The sequence below is a fragment of the Neovison vison genome, chromosome 8 (assembly GCF_020171115.1).
Source record: "Neovison vison isolate M4711 chromosome 8, ASM_NN_V1, whole genome shotgun sequence".
NCBI classification, from domain to species: Eukaryota; Metazoa; Chordata; class Mammalia; order Carnivora; family Mustelidae; genus Neogale; species Neogale vison.
The window spans coordinates 122,112,339-122,136,851 of record NC_058098.1 but is presented as its reverse complement, the minus strand read 5'-3'; the positions used below and the strand labels follow the sequence as shown (position 1 = coordinate 122,136,851).

At 42.5% G+C, this 24,513-nt stretch overlaps 1 protein-coding gene across 3 annotated transcripts in view; it reads left to right on the top strand.

Moving 5' to 3' along the window:
- Positions 1-24,513, top strand: part of BABAM2 (BRISC and BRCA1 A complex member 2) — a 406,214-nt gene that overhangs the window by 355,585 nt on the left and 26,116 nt on the right. For all 3 annotated transcript variants that reach the window (XM_044261850.1, XM_044261851.1, XM_044261852.1), the window contains one exon: positions 15,976-16,129. In XM_044261850.1, coding sequence (XP_044117785.1) covers positions 15,976-16,129 — 154 coding nt within the window. The remainder of the gene's footprint in view (positions 1-15,975; positions 16,130-24,513) is intronic.

Genomic DNA, 24,513 nt, shown 5'->3' with positions numbered 1-24,513 from the left:
GTGCAAAGCAAGGCCCTTGATCTCACGACCTATTTGTTATTATCTGCTGAAGAAAACTGGCGCGTTAGGAGACGAAAAGAAAACAAAGCTTAAGTGGTAGGTAGTCAGTCTCTCTTCATCAGAACCCCAGACCGTGTGACGCAGCCTCCTGCTCCAGATTCCTCACACTATACCATGAACCTTGGGTGGGCTGACCTTCCCCAGTGATGAACTTTTTAGGGCAGAGTTCGTCTTTCCTCCTTCTTGAAATCCCCTTCCCTTGGCACAGGGGTCAGTCAGGGCAACTCAGAGTCTTGGTAAATTAATGTACAAACTCACGAACTCTTTTCTTATTTGACTGATAATCATCTATTTAGTCCTATTCTTATAACAAGTCATAACTGATTTTTTTTAAAGATTTTCTTTATTTATTTGACAGAAAGATCACAAGTAGGCAGAGACAGGCAGAGAGAGAGGGGAAGCAGGCTCCCTGCTGAGCAGAGAGCCCGATGCGGGGCTCGATCCCAGGACCCCGAGATCACAACCCGAGCTGAAGGCAGAGGCCTAACCCACTGACCCACCCAGGTGCCCTTCATAATTGATTTTTAAATCTTTAAAATGCCATAGGTCATATCAATGGTAAAAGATACCTGAACTTTTACGGGCCAGGACCCAGTCCCATGGTCAGAAACACTCATGGTCACTGTCTTTGGGGTTCAGACAAGCAGCTCTCTCTCCTCTTTTTGCAGAAGTCTTAAATTGCCCTGCTGCTTAAACCAAATACATACACATATGCCCACATGTGTAAATTTAGGTAGGGTGTGCATGTGTAGGTGTGTGTGTTTGCATGTGCATGCCTATGCACGCACACACGTGAGATATGGCACCACCTGATAAAGGCTTCCTTTAGGCCTGAGATTCCCACACCCCTCCTCCTCTGTTCTCTTTCCACTTCTCGGTGCCTGCTCATGTACTCCTCTGCAGATTTCTGTTTAATTTTTCCACGAGCTAAGTTCAAGCAATGACTTAGTAAGTTGAACATTTAAAGAATCAAACCTGGTTTTCCATGAAACCAATTAATGATATACGTCAAGCGAACCATTTGGCTTCTGGAAACAAGGAGTTTCCCATCACAAGAGTATTGTTAAGGGGTCCTGAATGAGATGGGCCAGTAAGAATGGCTGTTCCATCGTCAGGGCATCAGGCAGGCCAAATGAGAAGGTTAATTGTTGGTTGAGTTCACATCAGGCTCTCTGCTGAGGTGTGACCAGTTTAAGGTACTTTTTATGAAAGCTCTTTGGAACCTCCCTCTCTCTGTTATTCCTGATTCTTTTCTTCTCCTTAAGTGTTGTGTGTATATGAACTTCAACCTTTGTGTTTGAGTCTTGGTCTTTTAACCAGAGCCGATATCTGTACCAGACCTTCTTTAGGAGAAGCTAGATAGGCCTCATCTGACTTGCCCCCACTAGAACACAGAAAGTGTACTTTTATCCAGGAGACCTTGGTTAGTTTGTATGGGCTAGAACAGGGGGTACAGTTAAGGCAGTTTAAGCTGGCATCGGGGTGTAGGACAGGTAGAAAAGCAATTCCCAGAGGCAGAGGAAGCATATTGAATGACTTCAGATGTGAATGATTAGTAGTTGCCTTGGACCTAAAATATAGGCATGGGAGGCTTAAGACAGGTGGATTCAGCTGTGTAGAATAGGGTTGCTGTTGGGGTGCCTGGGTGGCTCAGTGGGTTAAGCTGCTGCCTTCGGCTCGGGTCATGATCTCAGGGTCCTGGGATCGAGCCCCGCGTCGGGCTCTCTGCTCGGCAGGGGGCCTGCTTCCTCCTCTCTCTCTGCCTGCCTCTCTGCCTACCTGTGATCTCTGTCTGTCAAATAAATAAATAAAATCTTAAAAAAAAAAAAAAAAAAAGAATAGGGTTGCTGTTTAAAAAAAAAAAAATCCCACTTCTGTTTCTCCACCATGGGGGTAGACATGGCCCCCAGCCCCCACCAGTCCCCTCATAATAGGACAGTGCCTGTAGGATGAGCCTGTCCAGAGATGGAAGCAGATGTAAGAGGGTCAGGTGACAGAATATTGGCAGAATATGACCCAGCCTGGTTGTGAGTGAAAGGAGTAAGCAGTGGCTTTTCTTTCAGACATGCGGTATGATTCTTCCCCCGTCAACAGTAGAACATTCTAATGGCACCAGAACCACTTGGCTCAGAATCTGAAGACCTGAACCTGAGGTCCAGCACTATTACATAACTATAATTCTCCACAGCCTGCATTCTGTCTCTGAGTGTCCGTGTTCTGACCTGCAAATGGGGTAATAGGTCTAGCTTGAAAAGTACACATGAGACAGTATATGGGGAAACAGATTTAAGCCATAAAAACTTATGTCCTGGCATTCACCTGACGTCTGGCATTGAGACTGAAGGGCGGGCGAGCAGTCAGGGAAGGATACAGAGATTTTGAAGTCGTCAGAGGGTATGGATGGATGGGATTTTCTGGGACTTTCTAAAGGAGGAAACCTGAGGGCCAAGCCTTCAGGGTTAACAAGTCCTTCAGTTGAGCTTTGGGAACAAGGGGCTGTTAAGCAGATGGAGAGAAGACAGTAAACATTTTAAAAGGAAAGGAAGTAGCAGATCAATACGGTGTTATGGAAACCATGGGAGAAGAACAGAAATGAGTAAGTGTCAAATGCCATCAAAACCCCATAGATATACGAACATAAAATCCTTTCCCAGTCAAGAGGAAGAAAACAAGAAAATTGAAACATCAAAAATAAAACGTCTTAGAAGTCTGAGATCATTGTACCCTGGAGCAGAACTTACAGGGTCTGAATGACAAATGCCTCCTCCTCCAGTTCTGTGGGGACACCACGCCGGCCCTCTTCGCCCTCTCTTGTTTGCTTTCTTCCTCGATGGCCAGAGAGCCTGCTTGCCCACAGCAACCCTGGCTGAGATGGCAGATGAGCCAAAATGCCCCTGAGGGGGAGAAACTCCTTCCAGAATGTCGGAGACAAGCAGTTAACATAACTGGTAGCACTTGAAGTGTGAAGAACCTAGACTCCAGACACAGATGGGCTGGGAGTAGCCCGTCTTCTTCATGGCTGCCAGCAAGTTCTTGGGCTTGCCCCAGGGACAGGCCTGCTCCCTAGCGACAAGAGGCAAGAGAGAGTCATGTGACAGAAAGTACCCAGCATGTTGTAGGTATCTAATAAATGTTGATTTCCTTCCTGTTTCTCAGCATAAACAAAAACAAAAACTACCACAAAAACAAAGAACTGCCTACGTCTATTCTCTGTCAAGAGATGTTTCAGAGTTGGGGTACCGAAGACCCCAGAGTCTTTCTGTAAAAGCAGCTGGGTAGCTGCAGCCCCTCGGCTCCTGCCAGGAGATGCATCAGGTTACAAGTGGCCAGTGTAGTTCACTGGACGTGGGGTCAGGGCCCCTGGAGTCCTCGGGGCGGCCACTCAGACGGCTCACCCTTCCGCACTGCACCTCAGTTACCAAACACACAGATGATTTCCACGGCCCCTTTCTCTACTGTAGTTTAACGAGTTTAGCCTCTGTTTGACAAGACATGGAGATTTTAAAGTATCTCACCTCTCTGCAGCTCAGCTCTACCCTGTGAGCGCACCTGTCAAAACACAGCTGAGAGGAAGGGAGTTGGCTAAAGAGGGGTCACAAAGTCTGTGTATTTTACTCGCAAGGAAACTTCCAGGCCTGGCTCTCCTCCCTTCTAATAGGCGGGCGCGCTAGTTCCCATGCTTCCAGCAGCTTAAGTGCCCGTAGACGGTCCATAACATGCAGGTGTACAGACCCAGTCGCCCCAGCTGGGCAGGGGAAGTGAAGGGAACCAAGAGACTACAGACCACAGCCATTAGACAATTCGTTTAAAGGCTGGTTTGCTCCTGCCTGGTATCGTGACCGTGTGGCCCACTCTGAGAGTCAATATTTACAATTTTCACTTGGAGCCATTTAGAAAGGGATGTGAGAGAAGTAAATGTGAAGTCTACTTTAGAAGGATGTCTATCAAGATCAGTAAAAAAGAGAAAAGTTGAGGAGCTTCCAAGAATAGAGCCTCAGTTATTGAATGTGAAAGTGCTTTTCTCGGGTCTCTCGGGTCCAGCCTTTGCTTGAAACTGCTGCTGCTCCTCCACATTTGAAAGCACGGGCCAAGCTGCTCGGTCAGCTCGAGGGCTTGCATCCACGGGATCACCTCGGCTTACACAGTTTTATTTTTCTGAGTTCGTGAGATAGGAGAATAGGGCCATTTAAAAACATCGTTTCCCACAGCGATCATACTTTGCTCTCAAAGGACATTTCTGATGAGAATTGCTATCAAGGAAGAACAGGAATTCATTGCCATTCCCTACTGCACCCCGCCCACCCGTTCTCACAGAAGAAATAATGACCAAGGAGCTTGGTCCCAAATGGTAGCCACCAAACAAAAACATGGAAATTCACAAATAGTAATCTTTAAATACAGGAAGACTGGTTATATTTCTGGTCTCCCCCACCCACCCACCCAAAGAGCAAAACCACTTACGAATAAATAGCAAATAAAGAAAAAGCCTTTAACTTACATGAAGGCTCTGTGTGAACAGAGAGAATGGCTCAGTATCCAAGCATGAAAGGGAACCGTCTGGCCACGTTCTCACCAGGCTTCCTCTGTCTTCGGCTCTTCTCTGCTCCGGGGTCAACTTTGCTGCAAAACTCCGTTTGACCTTAGATGCTCCAGACTTTTTTTATTTGAAGGAAGAAGATCGTAGAATTCCAAGTGAAGGGTTCCAAAGGACTCCTGAATTTGCCTCAAATAGAAATATGGGCAGAACCAAGATGGAAGCTTAATTGAAGGAATTTGGCTACTTTTAATCTATGGGTTGTATTTTCTTGGCTGAAAGTCAGGTTGGAAAAAGATTATATAGACTCAGGTTTGTTTGTTTGTTTGTTGTAATTGCTTCTAAGAGAAAATGAGTAATCATAGGTCTCATTTATGGATATCTGCTATGTGCCAAGGAGTCGATATATACTCATTATATCGTGTAAAGCACTCAACAGCCTTGCAAGGTAGGTATTATCCCATTTTAAAGATTAGAAAACCTAGACTCAGGGAGTTTAGTAAATTGCCTGTGGTCACCCACGTGGTAACTGGAGAGTAGGAATCAAGGCCAGATCGGTCAAATTCCAAAGATCATATTCTTCCCAGTATACCATCCTATTCTTGATTTCTTTTAGGCTCCAGATACTGTACCACATGTTTTATTTCCAGCCCGGAGTTTAGATATTTTCTTGTTTGATGGATGAGGAGAGAGGCTCAGGGGAACCAGTTAATATGCCAAAGTTGTACACCCGTTAAGTGGAGCCTAGTTCTCCACGTACAGAGCACGTGCTTTCTTCACCTGAACATTCAAGTTCACCTAGATAAACTATTTCCTGCCCATCTCACCAGATGGAACTGAACCTAAAGCCACAAAGAATGCAGTGGCTTCTCTGGGAACATTTCTAGGGAAGATACCCAATACCACCTAATCTAGTGGGTCAGAGATTTTCTGATGATTTTAACATCCCAGCACAGTATGAATCTGGAGTGGAGAATGCTGGGAAAGTGCAATGCAAATGAAAAATAGGCTAGTGGAGGTTTCTGTGGAGCAGAGTGACATGGTGACCCAGGATCCTAACCCCGTCTTATGAGGAAGCACAGACTCACGCTTGAGGGACATGGTTTCCAAGCACTGCCAGACACTTGACTTAAACTATGTCCCATTCCAATCTTAAATCCAGTCCCAAATCTTTGGCCCTGCTATGGATTGTCCACAGAGGAAGTCAGAGTTGTTTGAGAGAAAATGGAAGCCTCCTGTAAATGGCCAACAGCCCATTATCATCAGGCTTCTTCCTTAGAGCCTCCCGTGACTATGAGGGATGCTCAAGTCTTAAAAGATGTTTTATGAAGAGGAATCAATCCCCAGACTGAGGAGTGCACAGCTGCTGTCCTCTAATAATAAATAGAAGTGATTTTTTATTAACGTATAATGTATTATTTGGTTCAGGGGTACAGGTCTGTGAGTCATCAGGCTTACACATGTCACAGCAGTCACCATAGCCCATACCCTCCCCAATGTCCATCACCCAGCCACCCTATCCCTCCCCACCACCCCCCCAGCAGCCCTCAGTTTGTTTCATGAGATTAAGAGTCTATTACAGTTCATCTCCCTCCCTGGTCCCATCTTGTTTCATTTTTTCCCTCCCTTCCCCCCATGACTCCCTGCCCTGCCTCTCAAATTCCTCATATCAGGGAGATCATGTGATAATTGTCTTTCTCTGACTGACTGACTGTGCTCAGCATAATACCCTCTAGTTCCATCCATGTTGTTGCAAATGGCAAGATTTCATTTCTTTTGGTGATTGCATAGTATTCCGTTGTATATATATACCACATCTTCTTGATCCATTCATCTGTTGATGGACGTCTAGGTTCTTTCCATAGTTTGGCTATTGTGGACATTGCTGCTATAAACATTCGGGTGCATGTGCCCCTTCAGATCACTACATTTGTATCTTTAGGGTAAATACCCAGTAGTGCAATTCCTGGGTCATAGGATAGCCCCATTTTGAACTAATAAAAGTGATTCTTGATTTGTGCATTCTACTGTCCATTCTGGAAGATTTATACTATGCTGGGGTTACTTACGTCATAGGAAAACTTCTGACCCTCTGCTGTGAGTAGGATGGGATATTTCCTCTAGGAATGTTCCAGGCTAACACTGCTCATAGAAAAGTGTCCATATTTCTTTGCTTTGTGTTCACATTTCTGCACAGTTTGACATACTCTTCTCTCTTGTGGCTGACCAGTACAGTTTCCTCTGCCTGGAATCCCCTCCCCATCTCCCTCCCCTCCCAGTCAGAATCCTGCTGCACCTACCTGTCAAAACCCCACTTGTCTTTCAAGGTCCTGCCCATCTAATAAGGCTTCTGGAAGCTGTTCTGTTTTGTTTTGTTTTAATTTTTTAGAAAGGGAGAGGAAGAAAGAGAGTCTTAAGCAGGCTCCACCCTCAGTGCAGAGCCCAGCGCGGGGCTCAGTTCACAACCCTGACCTTGGGACCCGAGCGGGATTTCCAGAGTTGGATGCTTAACCGACTAAACCACCCAGGAGCCCCAAGGCTTCTGGAAGGCTTTAGACACCCCATCATACCTTATGGTGGTTACTACCTCAACTATAGACCGCACTGCTGTCTCCCTTCCCGAGGACAGTGAGAGTCAAGTGCGTGCTGGCACTGTCCAGAGGGGGACCCACCTTTGGTCATGTGGACTCCCTAGAGCTGGCTCCTAGTCAATGCTCCAGGAATGCTTGTCACATTGGACCCTTGCTGCTGTTTTCTCTAGAATATAAAGCTCAGTGCTCGCTTCGGCAGCACATATACTAGAATATAAAGCTCATAACTAGATCCCTTAATAAAACAACAGTAGTTTCAGACTTTTTTTTTTTTTCTTTATAAGGCCATGTTAGTCATCCTTTGCTCTGGAGTAGTCCCCGTGTTTGTAGACTTGTACCTGGCAGGATGTTCCAGTTTTTCAAGGCTGGAATTTTAAACTGACCAGTATCAATCCCTCTACTTTAACTATTTTAAATGTGTCCTTTTCCTTCTAATCATCTACATTTGGTACATTGTCCATGGATTTTTTTTTAATTAAAAGCTTAGGGCGCTTTAAAAGACTGCCTAGTTTTTAAGTGCCAACGCCTTGGCGTTTGAATATATTTTCACTTATTTAAGGATTCTTTTCATCAGATTCTTCCCTAATTTAGCCAGATTTCTTTTTTAATCCTCCCAGGCCAGGAGTTTATTTATTGTGACTAAGTTATTTTTTTTTTGATGACTAAGTTCTTTTAAAGATAGAAGTTAAAACAGTATTAAATGCTATTTATGGTGTTCTCTGTTGCTTGATTTCTTCTGCATCTCATAAAAACATGTTTCCTTTTTTACATGTCTAGTGCAATCAACATTTCCTCACTTTTATGATCTATGCCAATCCCCGGTTATGTATCAGGCGACTACCGTGTGTTTGGCCCAGGGTTACACATGTGGAGGATATAAAATATCAAGTGCACTGAGTTGTTAGCAGTCCAGCCGTGACTGGATTATGTGGCCGTGGAGGATGGAGAAATCACTGAGTGACAGAGCAGGCAAGGAAGGCTTCCTGGAAAAAGGTGGGACCTGGACTGTGTCACAGAAGCAAGAGCCGGTTGAGAGATTGAACAAGGAGCTAGGCCTGAGGAAACGCTTTTCTGAATTAAATAGATATACTGTAAGATATGCCACTGAAGAATATACCACAGGGTAGTTATCCAGGCTCCTGTAGCCGGACACTTGACACATTTCCAGTTTTTGTTACCACAAATAGTGCGATAGTGAACTTTCTCCCTTGTATCCTCTTATGTACAAGGGATAGTAGTTTAGGAGTAGAGTCTCTGAATTTCGAAGTATGTACATCTTCCCTTCTGTTGTACAAGAGGTTATAGAAATTTCCATTCTCATCCATTGAATGAGAATTCCCACTGCCCTGACAACCCTTGAGCATTGCTGGGTTTTAAAATTGTCATCAATCCAGTGGGTATGAAATGGGGCGGCCTCGAGGTTTTAATTTGCAGTTCCCTCACATGCTCCTGCAGTGCAGTAAGCGTTTATGAAGAGTCTCCTGTGCCATGTACTCTTCCAAAGACTAGAAGTACTAAACTAACACTCTCTGACCCTCACCCTTGGGAGCTCACAGTCTGAGTGATTCCGACCCAGGGAGAAACAGCAACATCACTGAATGTGCCTTCTCAAAAATCAGGGGTCTGAGGTAGGCCCAGGCAGCCGCACTGTCGATTCCGTGGTGACGCCAATGCTTACTTCAGCCGAGAACCTGTGATCTCGTGGGAGGAGAAGCCTACTCTATTCAGTCTGGGCTCGTCTCTGTGGGCAGAGTGAGAGAGCCTCACGCTTCACTGGCCGGCGCTATGGCATCCCTTTTATCTTGAGGTTCTTCTTACAGTTTTATGTGAATGTCTCATTGGGTGTTGGGATGATTCATTTATATCTATAAAGTACCTCAAAAGCAGATGCGAAACAAAATATAAGCAGGGACCAGATTTCCCGTAACTCCAACTATCTGGGACAGCCGTAAACCTGGAAGGAAAAAACAGAAAGAGGAGGAGGAGGAGGAAGAGACCGTCCGTGAGCAGGGCTGGAGGAAGGCACCCCGGAGCTCACACCCCCTCAGCCGCCATCCGTGCAGCACCTGCTCAGCACCGCCTTCTGGTCTCGGGAAGGACCATCCGTGGCGCCCGACTCTTCAGAAACTGAGACGCCTGTGGAATGAAGGAGACAGAGAACAGAGGAGGAAAACAGAGAGGTGCCATTGAGACTTGGCCTTGATGAGAAGTGGCAAAGCACAAAGGCGCTGACTGGGAAAAGGAAACACATGAAGCAGAGAAAGTTTGGCATCAGGGGACAGACAGCAAGTCACTCCTACTAAGCCCTGGGGACCTCCGTGCACTGCTCTGAGGGCACGTGACCTCTCACCTGTGCACAGCTTAGGAAGTCTGGTCCTTAGGTAGGAGGCATTGGGAAAGAACAGGCCAAGTCTTCCTTAACACTCGAGGCCATCATGTATAAATGATTTCTTCCATGTGCTTTCTGTCGTCCAGAAAAGGCTAAGCTATTTCCAGCATACTCTATATGCTGAGTTGGGGAGGTCTGTCCAAAGTTTAGAAAGTGCCATCAAAATAGCTAAAACTTACGTGCCGTGAGTGTTTATGCTCTAGTTAGAAATTTCACATACAGGAAACAGAGGATGAAGCCAGATTGAAAACCAAACAAAGAAGGAAGGGGGGAAGGGGAGGGAATGCATATGTATTTATGACCTGCTCTGCTTTTGTCCAGTCTTGTCAGCACTGCCGAGAAAAGAATTATCCTCATTTTGTAGATGAGAACATCAGGATTCAGAGAGATGAAATATTTTACCTATGGCCTCACCACTAATAAATGGTGGGGCTAGGAATTAAACCCATTTTTGTCTGACTCCAAAGGCTGTGCTTTTTTCCACCATACCACACTGTCTCCTCCCGTATTGGGATGTTGAGAATTTACAGCAGAATTCAAGGATCAGGCTTAGTTTGGTCATATTAAAACCCCACAGGTAACCTGCCTGTATGAATAAATCTCACAAAATTTAATGAAACTATGAAGCCAGTTCGACAAAATCCGGTTAATATTTCATCTCCCCTGTCACTTAAATGTGAGGCAGGGATGGTTAAAGGAGACATCATTCAATTTTCGATGCCTTGGGTAGGGATACTTCTTACCTGGAAACCTTTCCTTTTATATTTCTTGTAGGAGTGTGCTTTGGATGTGTGGCGTTTCCCTTTCTAGTGGTTAGAATCCCGGTGTCTCAAAGGTTTATCGTGCAGTTAGTAAGACAGTGTCGGTAAGGGATGGTCAGTTAATAAATGGCAAACTTCGCTGGGTGTGTGTGTGCCCACTGCGGGGGTAGCCTGGGAATGAGATGTGAGCAAACTGTTCTCAGGGAGAGTTGACCTCAGATGAAGTCATCGTCGGAGGGACCTTTACAGCAAGTCAACGTAGGGTTAAAACTCTGCTAATGAGGCTTCGAAGAACTGGAGAGCCTACAGAGGACTGGAAATGGAAACTCCGCCATAACCACCATAAAGTGAAGGCATGAGTATCTCTCCTCCTGACCCAAGAACACATCAATATAGCATTTGGAAGGTTTGGAGAAATGGAATAACGGCTGACTTGTGAATAAGGATGAAAATATCCGATGATGTGACTCCCAGGGAAGCAATTATGGTTAACCCCTCATTTGTTTGGCATTTTCAAGTATTGAACTGTCCCACAGAACTGCATTTTCCTGACAACTCAGACTTTCCTATTTATGTGCCTTGAATATTTTCAACCATGCTTGGTGGAAATACTTCTGAAATTGGTTATTCAATTATCCTGCCCTCTTGAACAGAAGCTGCAAGAAATAACATTTCTTCAGATGCTTTTGGCTGCAACTCTGAGAAAACCTGATTAAAAGAGGTTTAAGTAATTAGGACTCGCAGTGGTCTCACATAACAAGGAATCCAGAGCTGGGCATTCCAGGGCTGATGAATTCAGTCACTCACTGATGTCAGGCTGACTTTCCCCTCGTGGTCACAAGGTGAGTGCACAGCTCCAAGCCTCAAGATCTCACATGACAAGATCTAGGCAAGAATGAAATGGGGGCTTCTCCTTATACTTGTCTTTACTCAGAAAGGAAAATATTTCTCAGAAGACCCCTAGCCAACTTCCCTTTGGGTCTTATTGGCAGGACTGAGTCACATTTCCATGCCTTGGTCTTAGAGAAGGCTGAGAGAGTAAACACCCAGCACTTTGGGACTCTGAAGTGGGAGGAGGGCTCTACCCACAATAAAGGGGGATGGAGGGGCACCTGGGTGGCTCAGTTGGTTAAATGTCTGACTCTAGATTTCGGCTCCAGTCATGATCTCAGGGTCATGAGATCAAGCCCCGCATTGAGCTCTGCACTGGGTGTGGAGCCAGCTTAAGATTTTTCCTCTCTCCCTCTCCCTCTGTACCTCCTCCCTTCTCTCTGTTTAAACAAAAGAAAAAAAAAGAAAGAATGGAGAATGGATGGCTGTTAGTAGGGAACCAAGAGTGTCTGCCAGGTTACCAAGATTGGGAGGGAGTATCCCTTACAGTATGGTAATAGCTTAGGGGATGGTTGTGCTTTTCATTCTCTGCTGAATGGCCCCAGACTGGGGTTATTTTTTATTTCCTAAATCTGGTTTTTTATTTATTACTCTCTCTCCTTCCTCTGTCCCAGACTGCTAGTTATCATGACTTACTGTTCATGTACGTTGTCCTAATCTTGTCATAGTTAGATTACTTTTTTCTGGAAAGATCCGATGACCAAACTTGGGAGAACTGTGCCTCAAGTGCTCTGAGTACCTACCTGACAGCTGTCCTGTGTGTCACCTATGTGATGTGGCATTCCTTTTGGCTGCTCAAGGCCATTTTTCCATCGTGAGGTCTTCGGAGAAGTGACAAATTTCTAGAGAGTCTTATGAATTTAGATACAGCTCTCATGGGTTCGTCTTACGGTGATAGAATGAGCATTTGGGGACAGTTAAACTTGTTTACTAGAGAAAGCAAAACCGCATCAGTCCTTCCAAATCCCAGCATGGTGTAGAGGAGGCAGCAAAGTTTGTCGGTCCATATTCGGCTCCTTCTCAAAGCCGTGTGGCTGCCAGTTGCCTACAGAGCAACCGCAAGCTCTGGGAGTGCGACCCGTGGGACTCAACCCTGCAGCGACTGTCCAGCACGGGGGAAGCCGGGAGGGCCTCACAATCCCTGCCCTCAGCCAGGGCAGCAGGGCCCTGGGAGGGCATCTTGTGGAAGTGCCCAGGTCGCACCAAATGACAAGTGTGGGGCAGGGACTTGTTGCAACAAGTTCTTGTAGAAAGTCGTACTTTGGCAGTGGTCCTTGAAATTATACTGAGCAAGGGAGGACCATCCCTTCCGTGGATGGAGAGCTGACCAAAATCCAGTCTCTGTATACAGGAAGAAGGAAATAGGCAGCAGTTGTCAAAACAGCACTGGCGATGAGTAACGGAACCAAATGGAATGATTCTCCTCTGGGAGCGGGTAGGTGGGCTGTGTTTGAAGGAATCCAATGGTTAAAATGTTCCGTTTCAATCTGGCTGAAGCTATGAGCCCAATCAGCTTGGATCCCTGGGAGTACCCTCAGAGCGAGCTAGCTGTTTGAAGGCCTCCAAGTCATTCTTTCACTTCGTGACAGAAAATCCTGAGTGAGGGGCGCCGGGCTGCCAAGCCTGCGGTTCTTGATCTCAGAGTTGGGTTTGAGCCCCACGTTGGGTGTGGAGATTACTTAAAAATAAAACCTTAAGAGAAAAAAAAAAAATCACGAGTTAGCTTTATAGGCAAACGTTAAGTGGCAGAAACATTTGGGACTAAGGAAAACAAGCTTTGTATTTTTTAAAAATTCTGACTAATTTGTACCATTCAAAACATTCTTACAAGAAAAATGTGAAATATTTCTCATAAACATTTTAGTTATTAACTCTCTCATATACAGAACATTTTTTTAAAAGATTTTATTTATTTATTTATTTGACAGACAGAGATCACAAGTAGGCAGAGAGGCAGGCAGAGAGAGGGGAAAGCAGGCTCCCCGCTGAGCAGAGAGCCCGATGCGGGGCTCAATCCCAGGACCCCGGGATCATGACCTGAGCTGAAGGCAGAGGCTTTAACCCACCGAGCCACCCAGGTGCCCATATACAGAACATTTTTAAAGAACCTATCCTCTTACTGACTGCTGACTGATACAGATAGGATGCAATTTAGTTAAATTGAATAAGATATTTATATTTTTTGAATTTTATTTTCTCATATGTAGATTACGGATTTTATTTCTCAAGTACTCTGACCACTCCTGCTTTGCTGATCATCCAGCTACTGTGTTCAGATTTTAATATTGGCTTCAACTATACTTTTTTAGAAAAAGCTCCATGGGGAAAGAATCATGCAATCAATGTTTTTCTGGGATCGCGGTACATATCAGCATGTAGCTGGCTGGCAATTTTTTTCCCCTTTAATCAGAACAATTCACTTGCCTGAGTAAATAAATCTACATTCACATTTTGAATGGTTTCTGATCTTAATTGGGCAATTAGGGGGTCAAAGTGGATGGTTCAGAATTGGGTGGGAAAATCAGTTTTCAGCATGTCAAAATACTAGCAACTCATTTTCTACAAAACAAAATAACAGGAACAAAAAAATATAACCTATTCCAAAGCTCAGAAGAATCTGGTAGTTTGACAGTCCTGGAGACTGCGGTATTCGCTGTGTTACTTTGATACTGAATGTGACTGTACTTACTTTAAATTGGTTAATTATTGCCACTGAATTCTGTTATTCAAAATGACTGCATTTTTGAAGGGGAGCTTCCATGCTAAATGCTTTTCCCCAGTGCTGTTGATGACTGCTCTGGGGGTTAGTGTGAATCTTATTTTATATTTGGAAACTTAACATGTAATATAAACAATTGAAGTCAAATTAAACTGTATGTGAATGGGCATTTTTTCTAAAATTAGTCAGAGGAGATGCAATGAGTAATCAGAAATGATATAAACTTAATTTTAGAAAGCAATATTTGTTCAAAATGACTAAAGAGCTTACAAATCATGCTTTGCAATGTAAAGGGACTCAAAAGGGTTTTCCGAATTGGATTATTTCTAATTAAAGTCCGTCTGTTTTTCATATTTTGTATTGTTCCTGCCTGTTACTGTATCTCTGCTTTGGCACAAAGAGGCACGTGCTAAAACTGCACTGAGGCACGTGGAAAATGTGACTTATGAGTGGACATTCAGAGTCTTGCCACTTTCTTGGGGTTGGGCTGATTCATACGCAGAAACCCCCTGCAGCCCTGAGTCAGAGTCAGGGACACTCAGGAACCTGAGAGGGCCTGCCGCCGGCCAGTTTTTCTGTTTCTTGTTTTGTTTTTTTTTTTAAAGTTTGCTGCAAACTTGGCTTTTCCTTCATGAAATCGTTTTGGGTGCTTAGAGGGCCTGGCCCAAGTCCGATGTCACCCTGCACTGGCACGGCGGCAGTGCACAGCCAGCTAGCATGTATTTCCACGTATCTGCTTCATGTAGCCAGAAAGATGAATCTAGTACGTTCTTCACGGTAGAGATTTTCGCTTGCTAAACTGAAATGGTAACACAGCAACTGTGTTGTGCGCAGGTTGTACTGGTATCATGAGGAGCAGGAGGCAATGGGGCCCAAGAGAAGGAGCTCAGGGTTTACACTGCGGGTCTAGATTTGAACCCTGCCTCCACCGAGCTAGGGCTCGGGCAAATCCGTCAACCCCTTGGTGTCTCGAGTTTGCTCGTCTGTTAAATGCACGTGGTAAAAATAATGTCTGCTTCGTGGAATCACAAGTCTCAAATTAGATAAAATCTGTAAAAGTACTCTGTAAAGCTAAGAAATGCTATACACATTTTTTTCCTCATTATTATATTTCCCCAAGTTCATGGGCCTGTCCTTTGCCGGGGAAATGATCACATCCACACAACTCTACATGATGTGCCTTGAGGAATTTGCTATTGAAACAGTCTGTGTTTAAAATGTCGGTTTGCCTCAAACTAAAAAGAAGGAATTGTTTTATTCTTAAAAATTGAGTGAAAGGACCCCAAAATGAACAGATACGAGCACATAATAACGTGTTAGGACCCAGCACTGGAACCAGGCCGTACTCTCGCAGCAGACCTAATGCAGTGCTCAGATGAGTCCCTGTTCCATTCCACTAAGGAGCCCCCACTGGTTTAGGAACTATATGTGGTAACACATCTGGAGAAGCTTCAAAGTGCTGAGTATCCGAATTCACTGCTTGATTGGAAGTAAAGTGGTAACTTTATTTTTGCTGGTGGTCCCGTGGCTGTATCCTATAAAGTAGAGAGATTATCACCTGCTTTCTTGCCCCCGTTCCAAATCCCTTCTTTAAGGACAGCCTCCACCCCGCTCCCCCGCCATCCAGTGCTGGATGAGGAAGGTATTGCCCAACATTTGAAGCATTTATGATTTAATAGAGACTTAAAACAGATAATCAGCTAACTTCTCCACGGAATCCCGGACAAGGTAAGTGCCGTGGGAGGAGTCCACATGGCTGGGAGTGCCCGGCTTCTGAGAACAGGGCATGGCTGGCACCCTTCATGCCTCATATTGGTTAAATTTATTTATGTGTGATTTTCATGTGTGTGCCTAGATTGTAAACTCCTTGAAGGCAGAGAAGCCACCTGGGTACTTCTTGTTCCCTCTCCCCATAGCTTTTACCTAAGCCTCAGACGGTTTCAGTGGTTCAGATAGAGTATGTACCCAACATCCAGGTTTACCCCGTACATTTAAGCCCGAACTTGTTTTCTTTTCTTTTGTCTTTGCAGTCGACCTGCCCCTGTTTTTCCCTCGAGACCAGCCAACGCTCACATTCCAGTCTGTCTATCACTTCACCAACAGTGGACAGCTTTATTCCCAGGCCCAGAAGAATTATCCGTATAGCCCCAGATGGGATGGAAATGAGATGGCCAAAAGAGCAAAGTAAGTGACTCCACTGCTGTTTCCTACACATAAGAGCATTTCCCTTATCTAGACCAGGGGTTGGCAAGCTACTGCCCACTGGCTAAATCCTGTCCTCTGCCTGTTTCTGTAAATAAAGTTTTATTGAAACACAGCCACGCCCATTTCTTTACTTTTTTCTATGGCTGCTTTCATGCTACCATGGCAGAGTGAGAAATTGCAACAGATCACACGTGGCCTGCAGAGCCAGAAATAGTTGTTGTTTGGCCCTTTACAGAAAAAGTTTGCCAACCCCTTATCTAGACTCATCAGGTAGGTTGTTTGTTGTGTTTTTGTTTTTTTAAAGAGGTTACAAGGTTTATCTGAAATCTACCGGTCTATTTAGATTAGAGAAGAAGTACTAGAAGAATTAGAGTTGTGGATAAATGATGTTGATGATGAACGTGTTGGAAGCTACTTTCATATTTGTTTTTTTAAAAAATGGAAAATTTCAGCTGACAGTAAGCAAATAGAATTTAGGCTTAGTGGTCAGTGTATGGGTCTAGTACCGAGTTTTTCATGTGGAACTGTAATGTCTTTGAAGGAAAAACATTATATACCTCATTGCATCTCTGCCGCCATTACCCAGAATTATTCCTCGTCTGAATAAATGGCTACGCAAATAGCTTGGAACTGGTAGAATCTGTATGGACATAGGCTGAGAATCTGATAGAGGTTGAAGTCAGCTAGAGTTTGGAGTGTAGAGATTTAAGTACTGCCCATGAACCTATCTGTGGAAAGTGTTCACAAGTCCTATGGGATAGGTAAATGTACAAGTATGTTGATGTTCTATGGTGTTTTATGTTTAGTATCTGGAACACCAGTCTTCATGAACTGTGGCCTCCCAGATTGAAGCCACAGTGGACCAAAATCATAGTTTCCAAAAATAAGTCATAGTTAGAGTGGCCGGTGGTTATTACTTTATCACTCTGAACAGCCTTCCTGTCACCGCTGTGATCCCATCCCTGAAGGATGATGAGATCCACAGAATCAGAGGTGTGAAGGATATTTATTAAACATCCTCTTCATTCAGTCACTCACTGTTTATTGAGCATCTACCGTGGTCCAGGCCATGGGCTCCAGGCTGGGGAAACCATGATAAACACACTGGAGGTTGTCCATGTCTTCCTGGAATTTATAGCCCAGCAGGAGAGATCAAAGCCTTTATCATACCAGACTTCTGACAGTGTTAAGTACTAACAAAACCTGGCCTGCCAGACCTAGAATGCTCTCGATTAGCAGGACTTTTTGCTCTTGTCTCCCCCTCCCTGAGACTTCTTTCCCTCCCAGGGGCCCCCCGGCATCTCCTATATGCCCTGTAGGTACAAAATCTTCACTTAATCAGAACTGGAGCTCTGTTCAACGATGACAGGGCCGCTTTCCACAGGAACACAGACCTTCCCACATCCATATGTGGAATCCAGAAGTGTTATCTGAGACGTCAGTGTGCCCTTTCTGCCTGCATTTCCCCTTTTTATCCATGAGGTCTGAGTCTGAAATTCTATTTAAGGAAAACAGACATATGCAAACATACCTAATAACAATGATTAAGACTTAGATATCTTGAAACAGACTTGAAAAAAAAGGGGGATTCAAAAATAAGTTTTATGTTTGAGGTATTGGAGTTGTTTAATTTTCTGGGCTTTCCCTGTGTATATACAAGATCTGCCCTTAGAAGATGGGCTGTTATTTGTGGTATGTGCTATGGAGTCTGAACCAGACATGTCCTTGTGGTTTCCATAGCAAAACTGTGTGTGTGTGTGTGTGTGTGTGTGTGTCTGTCTGTCTGTCTGTCTGTCTTAACTAGACATTGTAGCATGTATGAATTGAGTCTTCAAGGAGTTGCAGACCACAAGCCTGTGATTTCAGTGTAGGACTATCGTAAGTGAAGCCTGTTTATCTTAACAGATTGGTTCAGAGTTTCAGGAGACATTTGCTTTATGTTACACCAGTCTAAAGAAAACATCTGAAGAAAGGTTTAAAAAAGTCTGCTTTTACTGTAGAGAAGATGGATTCGTTTTAAATGTAATAAAAGAAAAAGCCAGCCGCTTATACTAGGAAGAAGAAGTAGTTTAAAAGCTCTCTTCTTCAATTGAACCGAGTGACTTCCCTGGGCTGTGTCTGAAAGCCAGGTAATGGGTAAACACAATCCGGGAACTGTCCTGCAGGACAGGCTTGAGATCCGCAGGGAGGATTGGAGAGAAAGGACAGAAAGAGAGAAAGGTCAACTGCAGCATTCCTTACACGCCCTGTTTCTTTGTCCTGTGAAAATATTCTATGTGCACAGTGCGTAAAAGGCTATAATTCACTGGGAGAGCTCTGCCCATATCATAAACACTCTCACGGTTTATGAACAGCATAGAGCCCTTCGAGTGGAGTCAGCTGTTTGTTCCCTCCTCTAAAGCAAAATTCTAAACATGTGAACTCAGGAAGGACACTTTCTGGCGCTGACCCGAGCTTTTTCCTAGGACATGTGCTCCTTGCCCATGGCGGTCCAGCGAATTCGGTTCGCACAAGTGAAATGCCCTCTGCTGGGTGAGCGCAGGCTTTGGGGTCACGGATGTCCATGCCCGGCTGCTATCACAAGTTCTAATCAGATAAGCTCTGTGGACTTGGGCAGGGCTCTTAACCTTTCTGAACTTGATCCCATAAAACAAGACTGTACTCCTCCCTTTGGATGGGATTAATATGAAGAGTCAGTGAATGGATATAGGAAAGACTCTTGTGTTTAGCTTCTGCTTTGTCCCGTAGTGCCTTTGCTCACTCCTCCTTCCCTCCTTCTTTCTGCCCCTTCAGATCTTGGCATACTTCCTTAGGGTTTCCTCCATCCATGCTAACGTGCAGGCAGCTTCTTTCCGTCTTCCTAGTCTCAGTTGACTGTTGGTCACGTACAGATCTTCCTTAGCTTTCAAAAGGGTTATGTCCTATAAACCCACTGTAAATTGAAAATATAATTTATAAGCTGAAAATGCATTTATTACACCTGACCTACCCAACATCATAGCTTAGCGTAGCACTAGCTGAATGCGCACGAGACACTTAACTTTAGCCACAGCTGGGCAAAACCATCAAACATAAAAAGCTTATTGCATAATACAGTGTTGAATAGCTCACATCATTTACTGAACAGTGTACATGATTGTACGAAGACAGAATGGCTGTTCACCTTAGCGATGGCGTGGCGGACTGGGCAGCGGCAGTGAGCTGAGTCCTGCCATGTTCACTAGCCCGGGAAGAGATCAAAATTAAAAATTCGAAAGTATGTTTCTGCCTGAATGTGTGTCGCTTTTGCGTCATCGTGAAGTCAACAAATTAAGTGGAACCATTGAAAGTCAAGGACCGGGGGTGCTGCTTTGAAATCTCTTTCGTATTATTCTTTTTCACATCTTTATATTGTTTCATTTCGTTAATCAGATTTTGAGTTCTTTAAGGCGGGGGCTTTGCATATCTAGCTTTTAAAGATATTTATTGCAGTGTATTCACATACGATAAAGTAGACAGATTTCAGTATATCTTTTGCTGGAGTTTTGACAGACTTACCTTCTCCCCTTTCCAGTTAGTCTCCCCATCTCCAGGACAGACCCTGTCACATGTCATAGATTTTCCTTTTCTAGATACTTCTTATAAATGGAATAATACAGATTATACGCTTTTGTGTCTTTTGTAGTCAACATGATTATTCTAGATTTATCTGTTACGGTATTCCTTTTTTGCTGCTGAGGGATTTCCATTGTAGGAATATACCATAATTTATTAATGCACTCATCTGCGTATATATATTTAGTTGTTTCCATTTTGGGGACTTTATGAAATGAGCTGCTAAAAACGTTCTTATGTGCGCCTTTTTATAGACATACAGTTTCAATTCTGTGAGTAAATAACTGGGAAGGGGAGTATGGGTATGATTAACTTTATAAGAAACTGACAAATTTTTTCTGAAGCCTTTAGACGAGCTTACACCCCCACTGGTAATATACCAGATTCCATTTGTTCCATATTCTCTCTGCCACTTGGTATCGTTGGTCTTTTAATTTTATCTGTTCCAGAGGGGAAGAAATGAGATGTCGTTGTGTTTTTTAATCTTAATTTCTTGATGATTAATGACGTTGATCATTTTTTCTTGTGCTTATTGGTATATCTTCTTTTAAAAAGTGCCTGTTCAAATTTTGCCTATTTTTAACGAGGCTGTTGGTTTTTTATCATTGAGTTTTAAGAGTTATTTATATATTTGTCAGATTTATGCATTACAAGTATTTTCTCCCAATCTGTGGCTTGCCTTTTCATTTTCTTAACAGTGTCTTTTGGTGGGCAGAAAATTTTTATTTTTAATGAAATTTATTTTTTTAGTGTTTTCTTTTTATGTTAATACTTTCTGGAGCCTCACGCTTATTTGCCTACCACAAGGTCATGAAGAGGTTCTTCTGTGTTTGTTTGTTCTACAAGCTTTCATTTTGGTTTGACGTTTTAGGTCTGATCCATCTCAAATTAATTTTTTATGGTACAAGATGGACGCTGAAGTTAATTGTTTTTACATATATCCAGGTATTCCAACAACATGTGTTGAAAAGTTTTTCTTGGGGCACCTGGGTGGCTCAGTGGGTTGAAGCCTCTGCCTTTGGCTCGGGTCGTGATCCCAGGGTCCTGGGATCGAGCCCCGCATCAGACTCTCTGCTTAGTGGAGAGCTTGCTTCGCTTCCTCTCTCTCTGCCTGCCATTCTGCCTACTTGTGATCTCTGTCTGTAAATGTAAATTCCTCAACTTTGTTCTTTTTGAAGATTGTTTTGGCTGTTCTGGGTCCTTTGCATTTCTGTATATTTATTTATTTGACATACAAAGATCACAAGTAGGCAGAGAGGCAGGCAAGGAGAGAGGAGGAAGCAGGCTCCCCGCTGAGCAGAGAGCCTGATTCGGGGCTCCATCCCAGGACCCTGAGACCGTGACCTGAGCCGAGGCAGAGGCTGAACCCACTGAGCCACCGGCATTTCTGTATAAATTTTAAAATTAGTTAGCCAATTCCAACTCCCAACTTCCCCTCAAAAAAACAAACAAAAAAAAATTCCCACTGAAATTTTGGTTGGGATGGTGTTAAATCTATAGATCAACAAGAGGGAAAATTGACATTTTAACAACATTGAATCTTTGACTCAATAAACAAGAGTTTTCATTTAGGTCTTTAATTTCTTTAAGAAGCGTTTTGATATTTCATTATAGAAGTCTTGCATTTTTTAAGTTGTTTTATTGTAAATGATAGTTTCTTAGGTTTTATTTTCGACTTGTTACTGGTATATAGGTATACAAACGATTTTTCTATATTGACCAGGTATCCTGTGACATTGCCTAAGTTCATGATTGCTACTAAATTCTAGTAGTTTTTTTGTAGTTTTCTTAAGCGTTTTTTTTTTACATAAACAATCATATCATCTGTTAACAGCTTTACTTTTTTATTTCCATTTTTATTATTTTTATAGCTTTAAATTTCTTTTTCTTACCTACTTGGACTGGCTTGGATCTCCAGTACAATGTTGTGCACAGTGGTAAGAGTAGACATCTGGCCATATGTGTTCCCATTAAGGTTGAGGTTAGCAGTAGGCTTTACGTAGATGTCTCTACCACATTGAAGAAGTTCTCTTATATTCCTACTTCGCTAAGAGTTTTTATCATGAATGAGTATTGAATTCTGTAGAATGCTTTTTCTGTATCTATTGGCCCAATCCTATGGTTTTGCTTTATTCTATTAAAGTGGTGAATTATGTTAACTAGTTTGTGAATATTGGACCAACTTTGCATTCCAGGGATCAATAAACCTTCTCAGTCATGATGTCTATCCTTTTTTATATTATTAGATTTGATTTGGTAATGTTGTGTTAAGATCTTTGTATTTCACACTTATTTTAATGAGTGATGTTGGTCTAGAAATTTGTGTTGTCCTTTCAGATTTTGATAAATGCACCATCCTGGCTTCATAAAATAAACTGGAAAATTTTCCTTCCACCTCTCTTTTTTGAAAGAGTTTATGTAGGTTCAGCAATAGTTTTTTTGTTTTTTTGTGGGGGTTTTTTTGTTTGTTTGTTTGTTTTTTGGGGTTTTTTTAGTGTTCAATAAAGTTTTATTTATGGAAAGAAATTCAAAGAAATATTTACTAAATATAAGGATATTCATCTTTTTTTCTTGTGTTAGTTTTAGCAAGTTGTGTTTTTTAAGCAAGTTATCCAGTCTAAGTTGTTGAATTGACTGGTGTGAGATTTTTTTTTAATACTCCCTCATTTTCCTTTTAATATCTGTGGGCTATAGTGATAGAACTTCTTTCATTCTTTATAGTGAAAGTTTCTGTGTTTTGTTTTGTTTTGTTTCTCTCCCCTTTTCTTAAAACAGTCTAGCTCCCTAGCTTATCTTTCCAAAGAAATTAATTTTATTAATTTATGCTTTTATCTTTATTATTTCCTTCCTTCTAGTTTTCAGTTTAATTTGTTCTTATTCAGACTGGAAGCTTACATCATTGATTTTAATCCATTCTATATAAGACTTTAAACTACAGATTTCTCTCCTAAGGTTTGCATTAACTGCATCCCACAAATTTTGATACATTTTTTGTTACTTTGTGAGAAATATTTCTGATTTCTCCTGTGAATTCTTTCTGAGCTATGCAGTGTTTATAATTGTGCTGCTTGAATTTCAAGTGTTTGGGGATTTTTCTAGATATCTTACTGATTTCTAATTTAATTCTGTTTTCATTAGAGATCATAATCTAAATGATTTTAAGCCTTTGAAATCTGTTGAGATTTGTACTGTGGCCCAATATATGGCCCATCTTTGTATAGTCCATGTGAACTTCAAAAGAATGCGTGTCCTGCATTTTTGAATTAAGGTATTATATGTACGATATTAATTAAGTCAAACTACTTGTTACTGTTATTTAAAATTTCTATATCCTTACTGTTATTTTTTGTGTTTATTATTATATGTTTTTGAAAGGAGGTGTTAAACTTTCCACCTGTGGTTTATTTCTCCTTTTAGTCCTGTCCATTCTTGCTTTTTGAATTTGGAGGCTTGTTTCTTAAGTATATACATATTCAGAATTATTATGTCTGGCTAAATTAGCCCTTTGATCATTATGAAATGACCCTCTCTATTTCTGGTAACTCTCCTTGACTTGAAGTCTGGTTTGTCTGATATTAATATGGTTATACCAGCTTTCTTATATGTATTTTTTGCATGGTTTATCTCTGTTCATCCTTTTTCTTTCAACCTATGTGTCTTTATTTTTCAAGGAAATCTTTTGTAGGTTTTCTTTAAATCTAGTCTGATAATCTCTGCCTTTTAATCAGAGTATTTGGCTTACTTACATTTCGTGTAAGTAATGAACTGATGGAGTTGAAATCTACCATCTTTCTATTTGTTACTTAATTTCATTGATATGTTTATGTATTTTGTATTCCTTTGTCTTCCCTTCCACATCTTCCCTTTGATTTATCTGAGTATTTTTTAGTATAACATTCTTTCTCCTATTGTCCTTTTAGCTACAGCTCTTTGTGTCATATTTGAGTTATCAATACACTAAAACACATCCTTAATTTATCATTGTCTACTATGAAGTAATATCATAACACTTTAAGTACAATGCAAAAACTTAAAACACTCCTAATTCTTTTTATATTTTCTACTGTCCTCTGTAGCATAATACTCAAATGTTTCACTTCTACATATTTTGTGAATCCCATAGTAGTACATTCTTACTACTTTGGCTTTTAACAGTAAGCTGACTTTTAAAGAACTTAAGAGAAGAAAGAAAAATCACATTCCACCTTATTCTGTAATTCCCAAATAAAGAACAAGGAGACTCATTTCCTTCCCCCAAAAACCCCCACTAATTTTTAAATGTCTTCCTTGGAACAAGCCATCAGAGAATGATATCCATCCTATATGCAGAAGACATTGAGACACGAAGTCATCAAGAAAAGGAAGCTATCCCTGGATGACATCCAGGCACCTTTGTTTGCCTATGGACTTGACCATTTACAGTGCACCCTCGCACACCTTCATGGGATCATCACTGCAGCCCTGTGTGGGGTACAGTGTAGAAATCCTCATTGTCCTTCATGCAGATAAAGAAACTGAGGCTCAGAGTGATGAAGGGACTTTCCTAAGGGCACACAGCCAACTTCTAGTAGTTAGGGCCCAACACAGGGCCTCTGACTTTCTGCACATCTGTCCCCAGGCAGGCTGATACGTTTCCCCATTCTCTTTACCACTTGTCTGAGCCTCCCTCCTCAGAGGCCTGGCACTTGAATAACATGAATACAGAGAGGAAATGCTTGTGGCAGTTAAGAGCACTGACCCTAAAGTCAAGACAGCTGAGTTGAAACCTG